The sequence below is a fragment of the Sipha flava genome, unplaced genomic scaffold (assembly GCF_003268045.1).
Source record: "Sipha flava isolate LNK unplaced genomic scaffold, YSA_version1 307_pilon_pilon, whole genome shotgun sequence".
NCBI classification, from domain to species: Eukaryota; Metazoa; Arthropoda; class Insecta; order Hemiptera; family Aphididae; genus Sipha; species Sipha flava.
The window spans coordinates 496,337-509,381 of record NW_020272984.1 but is presented as its reverse complement, the minus strand read 5'-3'; the positions used below and the strand labels follow the sequence as shown (position 1 = coordinate 509,381).

Below are 13,045 nucleotides of genomic sequence, written 5' to 3'. Positions count from 1 at the left end.
GGATATCCTCCAAAAATATTTGTATTTTTAATTGCATATATATTTCTTTATTCATATTTTATAATTAGAAAAATAACCATTATGAGTAAATATTTTACGGTCCCTTATACTTTTTATTGATTTTATTTTGGCTATGAATTACTGGTATTGAATTAAATTATGTATTTCTTGATGATTGATAATTTAAGAGGTCAGTACAAAAACTATGTTAGTCCATATTTGAAGCAATATAGCAATTTTTCCACCTACAGTTCATATCATATCAACTCTATGGTCCTTATACAATTATTGTGGTGTTAATTGATAAAGTCATATTGATGACCACGGTTTAAGTAAAAAGCCATGGTTATGACTGTTTTATCACAGAATAGATTGCATTTAATCTATTATGTGGTTTTATACTTTTATGATAATATTGTTGTTATTTTTTTAAAAAGTCAACAATCTGACATTGTTGAAGATACAATTAAGCTTTTCTGCATGGAACCACGGCGTGTTCAATTTTTATTTGACGATAATGATCAATGATTCATAATTATTTATTATTAATTATTTTTTTCATTTTGTATTATACAGGCTTATTTATAATAACAACATAATATTATATATTTATATATATGTGTATATACTTACTATATTATAGTAAATAAATAATTTCTTTTTACGATGTGATAAAAAACTTAATTTATAGTAAGTGAATTATTTTTTCGCTGGTCCCCCCCCCCCGAGAAAAATTTCTGCGGGCGGCCTTGATCAGATTACCACTACTCTAGTCAACTCTTCAAGTCTCGACTCTTGATTCAACTCACAAGTTCACAGTCCATATTCGTGACTAGCTTATCGCATATGTAACTAATTATGACTATAAGCATACAACGTTACGAATTTTTCTCAGAAAGTCGGAAATCATGTTTTAAGAAACAATGGAAATATTAATAACCAAATCTGAGGGGAACTATTGTTTAAGTTGGTATTACATTTTCCGTTTGGATTCGCAAATCGTTATCAAGGGAGTCGAGAGTTGAGAGTTGAGAGTCGTGTATCTACAGTAGTGCAGTTGTGAGTTATGAGTTTAACTGATTCAGTGAGTTACCGAGTCGCCAACTCTTGTAACACTGATTCGACTCGTCTAGTTCATTTTTAAGAGTCGACTAGCTCATGAACTACATATCCCTATTTAATACACAATATTCATTGAGTCAATACAATTAACTATGAAGCACGTGCACGCCAATGTTTTCAAAACAATTACAGAATAAATGTTATCACTTTTAGTGTGATAAGAAATTAGTACTCCAAAAATAAGATGGCTGAATTTTGTTTACATTTAGAAGTGACCATTCTGATTTCATTTATTCTGTGGTATTATGCATATGGAGCACTGCGTGATAAACGATTCGAACAAATTCGATTGGACCAGGCATTATAGATCTTTACGGTGTTGAGCAAACCAAGGAATGCATATGGGTTATATGAACGTGGAATCTCATCCTCCCCATCCCTAGTAGACTATTTCATTTGTTTCTTATTATTAAATATTTTTTCCCCCACTTCAAACTAGTAGTTCTTATTTTTCAATTCGTTAAATGGTTCACTCAAATGGCTTCGACGAATGAAAGACGATTCGATTGTTTTGCGTAAAACATCGAATTGTATTCCGAATGGTTTCGAATCCATATTTTTATACCGAGTTATATTGAGGGAATATATAGTTACTAAATAATACCTATACTTGTCCAGTAGGTATATGTAGTCCGATGAAGGGTTTTAAAATGATATCAATTTTGGATTTTCGGGATTGAAGATAATCGTAAGGTTTTCGATCAAGTTCCGTTAATAAATCAACCATTACTTTAGTAAGAAAAAAACTATCAGCTCAACTTCGCCGTAAACTTTTTGCCGTGGTTTAATGATTAACACTAAAATTCACGTCTTTCACGGCTTGTAAATTATTGCTAACGAAAACTTTGTACGACGAGATATCTAACGGTACTCGACCTGGAATTTTTTAATCAGTCAAGTGCTTTGCTTGCTCGGAACGTCAGATTAATTTTTTATTTTTACTTTATACGGCCAGAGAAAGAAATCGACTAACGGTCGTGTATACACATAACGTGGTCGCATCCTGTAAAGTTAAAATAATACCCGAGTAGCAATGCAGGTTATAACCTTACGGTGCTACGTGGTATCGTCCTGTGTGAATCGAGACCTAAACAATGTCTTTTTCGTATTATCGCAGCGATTGCATGCACAATGCCATAAATCACTACCGGACCGTATATATATATTATAATACTATATTATTATACACAGTGTTTCGACAACCTGCTGTTGTTGACTCTTCTTCCACGGTTGTCGATGACTTATCCTGTTTCGAGAAAAACTTCGGAACGCCACCATTATAGGTATATATACTTATATTTATTATATTATCGTCGCCGACACGTTATAAATCCACTGGCCATATCAGCGCCCGCCAGCAAAAAAAAAAATAATCGAAACGTCGCGATAAATTACACACTTTTAACGATAAATTGTTAGAAAACAATATTTACGTACACACTTTTTTCACGGATAAATAAAATTACACAACACAAGGCAAATGAACATAAATAATATACACTTATGAGTTCGCGTAAAATTATTATTATCATTTCACTATGCATTTAGAGAGAATTGTTCGTTAAACGTTATTATTATTTGTTACCGAGCGGACTACGTAATCGTTGAAACGTTTATATTATTTGTTTTTAATTTTGAAATAATTGTATATTTTATCCTGTAACGTTGGATATCACGGGTTGTAAATTAAACATATGCATTAAAAATCGTCCGACAGCAAAGCATTTGAAGAATTCTCATCCCGAGTTAATCGATTAGTTTGTATACCATATTTAAAAATTAAACATAATAACTTTACAATTTATTTTGTTTTCAACGTTATTGCATATCATCCTGTATACGCATGTGCACGAGTGAATGCGGAAATACAAAAAAAAATCTCACTCGGAACTCTGGCTTTCTGAAAATAGGCAATTGTGGAATTGTAACGACACGAAATATATTACGATAGAACTCATCGTACAAATATTGATTTCGGAATATATAAATTGAAAAAAATATATAGTGCATAGTTTTTATTCGAAATATGAATGTATATACATATTTTTTTTTCAATTCTAGTCGGAATGATGATGAGGTTTTCTGTATTTTAATAACGTGTTTGCGCTTTATTTCCAATATTAGTGTACCTAATTCGAAGCGTCACCTTTTTAGTACGAAATGGAATAAGAATAAATAACGTCCTTTTCGTCTGCTGTGGTTTATTTAACTGCCAATTTTTTTTTTTTTTTTTTTAACAAATTTATAGAATTCAACAAGAGCTTTTATGTAAAATTAATATTTTTTTAAAGTTATGAAACACATTTTTTTTACGGACTTTTTTTTATAAAAAATTTATAATGAAATCTATTTTCCATTCAATTTTCAATTTAAACTTATTTGTTATGTTAACACTCTATTATTATTTTCCTATGGAGATACGAATGATAATACGGATGTTTTTTCTGATTTTTTATGAACGTTCCAGATCGGTCCACTCGTCGACAAAAAGAATTGTCAACTAATTAGGTGTTGATGAATAGGAGGATTCGGACCTCTGATTTAGATTCGAGCATTTACTATACACATATAATATTTTTATTCTAACTAACATTGATTTGATCATTTTATATACTTTATGTATATAAAGTATAGTTATATGTTGTCATACCATGTAGTTAGTATTATAAGCTATATATTTATATTATAGAATATATATTGTAAAAAATATAGCCATTATAATAATAAATAAATAAATTTAGACATAAAAAATGAAATTGAATACTTAGTGGATTTTATATCTTAATCTTGATATTTCGGCTCCTAAGTTAACTTAAATTTTCATATTTTCTTCTATGCTATTTTGACACTTAAAATGAAACTATATTATTTATTCTAAAACTATTGCAATCCCATTCGTATGCAGTGTTGTTCTTATTTTAATAAAAACATTTTAACATACAATTACATGTATTTTATTATTTTACAGTAATATTGTTTGCAGAACGATACAATTATCTGAATTTCAGGGTTCTAATTATCTTGGTTCGAGTAGATCATCAACCAGTAAAATTCCGACTGAAATAAATCGATTATTAATGAAAAAGATGAAAAGCTAATTTAAACCATAATAAATTGTCACTACACAGTAAAGGCGCTATAAATGACAAATTTAACACTATTCATGATTCTGACAAACCTTTTTCAAAAAATACAAAACCAACCAAAAATAATACCGTTCGTTTTGAAGCGTAGACTTTTTTGATTATTATTATTTTTTTCAAGTATAACTTAGCCGGTTCGACGAAATATGTTTGAAATAATAACACACATGGTCATGGTACAAACAATGACGAGATAGGTATACCCGGTGGGCCTGTAGAAATTTCATGTTTAACAACAAATGATTTTTTTTTGTGTTGTGTTACAATAGGAACAGTAACAGTATATATATTTTGATCAATATACAGATGCACAACACATCAAGCAGTATCAATAGCCGTTAAATCGGTATAATTACGAGTCCACGTTTAAAAGGTCCGAATTTATTGGACGACGCGACAGTCCGCGACGGAGAATGCGGTCTGTGCACAATGTACAATGCAAAGGAAATCACAGCTTTGGTCGGCGAACATCGTCGGAAAGTAGATATACCTAAACGGAACGGAGTTTGGTAACAATAACGATAATTATTATGACAACAAGTCCCCGGGTGCGAGTATCACGCGTATTTTTATTACAATATTCGACGTGATTAACGACCGTGGCATGTCGGAGTTCGTAGTAACGTCGAATGTTCACAACCGGACACGATGTTGTTTTACTCGTGCGCACTTGTGCTACGTATGTGACATTAGTTTTGGCAAGATCAAACGCGAACACATACATGTATTGAGAGAGAGATAAAGAAAGAAAAAACCGCGTGCGAAACGACTTTACAATGGGCGTTCGACGTGTAGACATTACGGGTACATTATATATTGCGGCGGTGCACACCGTGCGTGCTAGCCGCGTGTAATACGAACGAAAACGAAAACCGGTGAAAGCAATACAATATTTGTTTCCATTGTCACGGGCCTCTGGCGACAAGTAAATAATGATTCCCCGTACCATTATTACACCTACCCCTGGCCGGGTGATCGACGCGGTATTATAATACACAGCTCACGCCGCGGTAATCTAATTGCAGGACGGACACGACGACGTTTAATTGAAGAGTAAATGACTCGTAACGAGACGGTCAACACGGTCGGCGCAACAGTACAGTTATTATTGTTACCGTCGTCGACGTCCGGTGCAGCTACAGGTTTAGGTGACCAGGTGAAATTCGTGCATCGAATATCGCACGTAGGTTACAGGTATCTGGTGCCCGTGATGCGAACACGATCCTTGACGTGCAATAATCATGGAGCATAAGACGGAATGATGATAATAATTTTAGTAAAAAACGGTAAATACACTCTGGAAAACTTGGCGGTTCGCGACGCAACGTTGACCATTCACCAGAGTAGAAATGTTCGTTCGAAGAATGGTCATGCAAACCTTACCGGATGAAAGTTTCATAAATGACGATATTGTGTTCCGGAATGAAGTGTTCTGTGTCAAATTACAACTAAAGGTTTAACAATTTTAAACGATTTCCATTACTCGATTATCGATCATTATTAATCACTACATAAGCATACATGACAACTTGACAATACCTAGGTTCTGTTGTTATGTCGAGGAATCGAAATCGCACGGTTTGTGCTTTGATAAGCCGCAATTATATCTGTATTTATTTCGATACGATCCGATCTGACGTCGGACGATATCGGAAGAAAAACAAACACTTAGATCTTAATACGAGTGCCTGTAATCGACACGAAGCTTCTATGATTTCACGGCCGTAGCCGTTTTCCTTCAAAAATGAGATACCGTTGTCCTCCACTGTCCATTTTTCTCAAAAAAAAAAAAAAAAAAAAAAATGGTTGGTTTCCATTTTCCTTCACATTATTCGCATTTTACAATTATGGTTTCGAAAAATTCAAAGTCTTGATTTGGTTCAATATTATAATGATAAAAACTCTGAAATTGATTCTTGGATTAGATATACGTTTGGGCTCACATTTCTAACTCCACGAAAGGTTTCTATATGTTTTATTGAAGACATTATGAGCAATATACCTAACAATAAAAGAGTGAGTTAGTATGCTAACTATTTAATAGACACATTATTTAACTACTTATTAATATCTAATATATTATTATTATTTTATTTATTGATTGATTCATCTTTATCGACGTCCGTATTTGTTTATTATATTCATTTTCTCTTTAGCCACCTACCAAGTTCGGCGCGTACGGTGTATTATTATTTTATAATTATACATAAAATAATTAATTTGTTCTTATATTTCTAATTTGTCATTCGACAATGAATGACGATTTTATTATTTTATTTTTTGGAAGAAATTGGAAAGTGGTGGAAAATGGTCAAGAATTTTTTTTTTTTTTTTGAGGAAAATGGACTGTGGAGAAAAATGGGATCTCGTTTTTTGAAGGAAAATGGACCTACCCGATTTCGCGGTTTGATGGCCGTTCAATTATGTATGTTTCCAGTCCGACGCGTCGTGGATAGAATTTAACTCAACGTTTTACAAAAAATCAAAAAAAAATCAACAAACTTTGATAACAATTATGTGAAAAATTGACAAGTAAATGTTAACATAACTTGTTAGATATGACATTTTTTTATGTGGTCTTTATTATTATTGTCTGGAGCGTGCATGAGAGTGTCTGGGCGAGACGACCTTGGGGCGTGAAAAGAAGATGGTTAAAACTAGATAACACCCGACGGCTGCTACACCATGGTCGGTGAACACGAGTCGCATTTTTACACACGACTGACTGATTCCGCAATGCATTTTTATGATAATTGCTGCAATTGTCTGCACATACGCACATAACCTGTGGCGAGTAAATCCGAGCAACGGTGCATGTCGCCCGATTAACGTTGCAACGTGAGTCGGAGACGATAAATCGAAAGGATGCGCGCGACCGGCAGGACCCACGTGTGCAAATCAACCGTGTCAAGGTCGTCGTGGACGACGTAAACACTTAGCCTACACGCACTTACTAATGTAATATACCACATACAACTACGATTGTACCACTATGATCGATCGTCGATCGCGTGCTGTTCGATTCAATTATTACATATTATTTTGTTGTAAATCACCGCCGAATATACCATGTGGTGTATCGATATTTGGGTAAACTTTCTTTTTCGTATCGCAATAATAATATTTTCAAACTCCGAATATGACTGTTCAGCGACAGTGACATTGTATTTCGTCTGATGTTCTTTTGAATACTTTTCAAAACAATCGTTCAACTGTCCACGTAACTTGTAATCACTAATGTTTTACATTTGATTTCACCAATAATAAGAATTCAATGTATTTAATTATTTTAAAACGTTTTATTTTTGCCATTTTTTTTTTCACTTTTAATGCAATCATTTTTTTTAATTTTTATATCGTTCGAACATTTTTCGCTTTAGACTTTTAATTTATTTTCTTAACTAATAATAATCGAAGACTAAAATAAAAATGTATTTGTTTTAAACATTTTTTCTTTTTTTTTTTTTTTTTAGTGTATATACAAATACTGCAGTTGCGGTTACATAATGTAGCCATATAATTGTGCGAATTATGACAAGAGTATTTGACTTGGTCCTTTTTTTTTCCATTTGATTTTAGAAAACAATAAGGAACAAAGAAATTAGAATTATAATTTGAATAATTTGATCACAATAATAAACACGACTAAATTGAAAACGTATAAATGACTAATTAATTACCGTCTGCGTGAAAGTTATTGTAATAAGGGGAATGTTTTTTATTCTCATTCTCCCGTTAAAAAGAAAATAATAAGAGATAAAGTATGACTGTGCAGGCGATTGTAGACAAAACACACGTCATTCGAACAGTCACTGGAAAAATCAACCATTATTTTAAGTATTAAATTATTTTTAGTCACTGACTTATGGCTAAAAAGGCGCACGCGAGTAATTTACATTACTCGAAGCAATAATGATTACTAACATTCGTAATAGATAGCTTACTAATAGGTACTTAAATCTTAGCTCACATTTGGACAAAACTATAAATCGAAAATGAAAGAAACGTGAAATAGAATTACGATTTTATTACAATATGTATTATACGTGGTAGTTATAATTCCTGCAGATAACGATATTATAAAAGTTGAGGTTATTAATCGATCTTGATCAAGGTCGTATTACCGCATAGGCATCATAGGTACCGTGCCTAAGGCTTGCGAACAAATGCGATATTTTTAATAATGATTTCAGTTAAATTGAAGAATTCAAAAATTGATTGAAAAAAAAATTCTAGTCATAAATAATAATTATTAAAAATGTATTATATATTATATATTTATTGGATACGTATAGCCAAATAATTGATTACATAATTTTGTCCATATCGTGGAGAAAACTTCTAGGGCCTCCAGTCGATTAAATCTTGGTCGGGTCTTGTCACAATATTTATGTGTTAAGTATCAACTCATCGACTAGCCTTAATGAGAACGTCAAAACACTTTCCTAATTATTTCAAAGTTATGACTGTGCTGTATTGTATCGATTACGTGTGTTATTGTTTGAATAAAAATACTATTAAGACAGACCGTCAAGCGGACTCACGCGACTAGAAGAGAATAACGACCGAACAACCAGAATGAAACGTAATTTTCAACGGTCAATGTCGACGGTGTTCAAGAGGTGTGTTCCGTTGGGTTTTTATTTTTTTTTTTTTTTATTGTTTTCGAAAGCTTTTCTCCGGGCAGACCAGACGGACACAGACTTGACGTTAATGTCGGCTCGGTGGCGCGGCGTCCGCTATACAACTTTTTACAGATGGAATTAAAAATTTCCCCCATTGTGTCCGATAATTGGATGAATTTCCGACGTGTCCTGTTCGTGTCAGCCTTCCGTTACTCATTTACTGTTTATTATTTTCTCGCGTATATTTGCATATTATTTTTGTTTTCATTATTATTTTCTATTTATCGCTATTACTTGTATATACATATTTGTCACAAATTAGAATTCGTCCAACTACTGTAGCCGTCGTACTGTGTACCAGACGCTGAACAATCATTCGTCGAATTATTACCATACATCGAGATCGTAGTGTACATCGAAACATCGTAATATTAAAATAATGATAAAAAAAAATTTCGAGGAGAGGCCTCGGTCGCATTTGTCGCACCATCATATTGTATACATCGTTCGGTTTCGCTGCACAACTCTATAATCGAAAAAGACAAAACTGTTTCGACGGTTGCATTGTTTTATTTTATTACTGTACGAATTCGAAGGAACACGATCATTATAATATGTGCGCTCGTGTCATTTAAAATAACCGCCAAACACAATGTTTTGTATGTATTGTGCGATGCAAGTGTTTCGAGGGGATATCTGCTAGGATGCCGGCAGATATTTCTTAACGAAATTCGATGAATATGGATATAATTTTAGAAAGGTTGATATTTTGTGTCCTACACCGTGTGCAGTTGCGACAGTGCAGACTATCGTCGCAACGGCAAAGGAAGAAAAATTAAACATTTTAACGATGATATGGAAGCAAGAGATCTATCATTAAATCGATTATTAATTATATTAGATAATTGAATGATGTTTAACCTGTTTAACTATAGTAATGAAAATACGATGATGGCAATGAAGCACTTTACGTGAACGCGTGGCCAGGCACGAAATCGGTTGATAGTCAAATTATTAATGAATAAATTATGAAATCATGTATAAACGAAGGATTCGATCTTTGCTCGATTATAACTCAAACTACTTGAATAACAATTATTTTTTGTGTAACCATACATAATATATTAATAATACCAAACGACGTTGTATCAAATTATAAAGTATGATTTACCTATACGTATAATATAAATATAATGCAATTTTATTGCAATAGATTCGTTTGAACTACCTATTACTACCTAATACTAGTTTACTGTTGTATATATACGTAGGTTCAGCAATTACTGATTATATTTGATTGACGGTTGAATTATTGGTACTCGGACACAGCTATTGTGTATTGAATATATCATCAAAGAGCTGTAAAGGCCCCCAATCGATAAGTACATCACTACAGTTAATTATTTCGGGGTTTTGAAAATAAATCCATTAGTTTGAATATTTTAAATAATTATGAAACTTGAATGTTTCTAGCATTTAATATTGGTTTTGAGAGCTGTTTGAAAAATATTTAACTTTATTGTATAAAAAACTTTGAAGACAGTTCAAGTTTAAGACGTTTTTTAGTATGCGTTCGCAAATACGTTTCTTTTCTGTGAAAGTTTTTAAAATTCTTTTATTTTGTTTACATAAAATGCATTTCCATGTTTAAAAAAAGAAAAATTAAAAAATTAAAATATTAAAAGTTAACTATAACGTAGGCGCTTATACACACAATAGTATAGTGTTGAGGAAAAAAAATGTGCATGATATTCTCGGTTGGGAAAGTTTTCAACTGCCTACAGTAAACGTCATCACGGATTTATCATCGGCCGTAAATATTTAACCTGACAAAGCAAAATGTGATCGCCATGTACGGTCGAACAATGTTCTGATTTCAATTAAAAAACTTGTATACTTCCGTGGGCACAAGAGCGTTCAAGTGTTTTGATCGAAACATTGCAGCAGTATAGGGATTGATAACAGTGCAATGGTTAAATTTATCGAAATCAAGATTTGTTTCTCGTCCACGTGGGTTATTGATCTGTGGCGAAAACGGTGTCGCAATTAAAATTTATTCGGGTGGCTCTAAAATTAATTAATCCCTTATTTATCGTGACACGTACGACACGGACTATAATCAGTGCGTGGGGCCCACGGGCGATGGGGTCTCTAATGTCGCGCGCACCGGCATGCATCCATTTTTCAACAGTTGTACACCGCACAGGTTAGTTATCACTAACCTATCACGGTTATCCCGCTGGGCACGGTTAGTAATGTTCATATAAACATGCAAAAACAACGCCTGTCGTCGGCCTATGTAGTAATCGTGAGTCGTTCGATATTACGTCCGCCGTATAGCGGGGTAATAACAATGCACAACGATTCCGACCTTTCGACAAAACACGTATCGTCTGAAAACCGAAACGAACGAACCGCCTCATTTTCGAAATCAACTCGACACATAGTCATAACGCGATCGTACCATTTGAGTCAATTACCGTACTACTTTTATCAGATCCGTATGATTTAGAATCCTTTACGTCGGTTCAGTTAGAAGTTCTAACTTAAAACTAATAAAATAAAAGCTACGGCGCGTGATAAAGTTCATAACATTTTCGTAACTAGAATTCATTATATAACGATAGCAAAGCGTTTGAACGTTATGTTATAATTTGTTTATAACGATGTGAAAATTATGTAAACCAACGGAATTTTCAAAGATATGACCGAACGCACGGACCGTGTTTTGGTCTTGTGAGAAAGTACAACGTTAATATCGTATTGTTTTCACCGCAGATGGATGCGAGTTTTCGACGAATCAAAACAGAACTTAAGTATAAGCAATAAATAAATAATAATAATAATAATAGTATTTTTGGTACTCACTCAGGAACAAGCACCACAATCGATCCGTTCTGATCAAACCGCGTTTCATCATGTCATTTGAGTGGGAGTCCGCTGTAAAACACAAATAAGACATTACGTTTAGACTCGACGGTTACGACTATTGCTATATCCATGAGGCGGTTAAACGCCCATCGGCAAAAAAAAAAAAAAAACACGTAACACACACGACCGAATGATACGTTATTGAGCGTCGAAAACGGACGACGGGCGTGAAAAAAATTGAGCAAAATCTCGTGTGTAATCATTGACGGCGCGCGTGAGCTCTGCGAACGCGGTCCTGTAGGTCGGCGACACTTCGGCACTGTCGCGGCTCGGTGGGCGCGTTGACGAGCCGCTGTGACGTTCTCGATCACCGTCAGTAGGGGAAAGGAATCGGTCGGGGGAAACACCTCAGAATCTAACATACACACACACGTACACGTGCACGCGGTATGTTTTTCCCGACGTTTTCGGTTTCCCACGGACAATGTGCATGCGCACGGCACGATAATAATAATATTGTTATATTATACCTGTATGAAGTGCACGTGTTGCATAACTATAATACAGTGTAAAATAAAAATCGCTGTTAATAATTTACCGAAATTTACGCGAAGTTCTTTCTTCTTTTTTTAATTTGTTCGTTTTTCAAAAGCTTATAGGCAAAAATGATAACTCTCTTGGAAACGAAACAACGCACGATCTTGAACGGAACTAGGTGGCCATACCCATACCATAACCATAACCGACTAGGCCGTCCAGAAATTTGACCTCAAGCTATATTTGTTGTTTTTAAAAAAATTTTCGATGCCACGCCTTAATCGTTACCGAAAGCCAATAACCAACAAAACAATATTTATTTAAAATAACAAATGTAACACGAATCCCATATTTGCTGGTTTTTAAAATTCATACCCATCCAAACCTTCAGAACCTTCAGAGCATAAGTCCATCTCTGATCGGAACGCATATTGTTTGATTTTAAATTTTTCTCCCGTTATTGCTAAAGTCGAAAAACGAGAAATTTTTTTCGCTTTTGTTCTCGGAAATGAATAGTAATTATAATTATTATCATTATTAATATTATTATTTGCATATACCGTATGTAACATATTAGTTAAAATGTATTAGTTGCTCATTTCATATTAATTAAATTAATGTATAGATATCGTGAAATCATGATTAATTGCATATGTACTTTGTACACGTTATAGCCTTAGGTCTCAAACGTATACTCAGTTGTATACACCTAAACACAATAAATATATTATTAGATAGATACAATTG

The 13,045-nt window shown here is 33.6% G+C and overlaps 1 protein-coding gene across 3 annotated transcripts in view; it reads right to left on the bottom strand.

The window, feature by feature from the left end:
• The window catches only part of LOC112686428 (cell wall protein DAN4), a 63,520-nt gene that overhangs the window by 25,065 nt on the left and 25,410 nt on the right, over window positions 1–13,045 (bottom strand). For all 3 annotated transcript variants that reach the window (XM_025558688.1, XM_025558689.1, XM_025558690.1), the window contains exon 2: window positions 11,759–11,830. In XM_025558688.1, coding sequence (XP_025414473.1) covers window positions 11,759–11,810 — 52 coding nt within the window. In that variant the 5' untranslated portion in view covers window positions 11,811–11,830. The remainder of the gene's footprint in view (window positions 1–11,758; window positions 11,831–13,045) is intronic.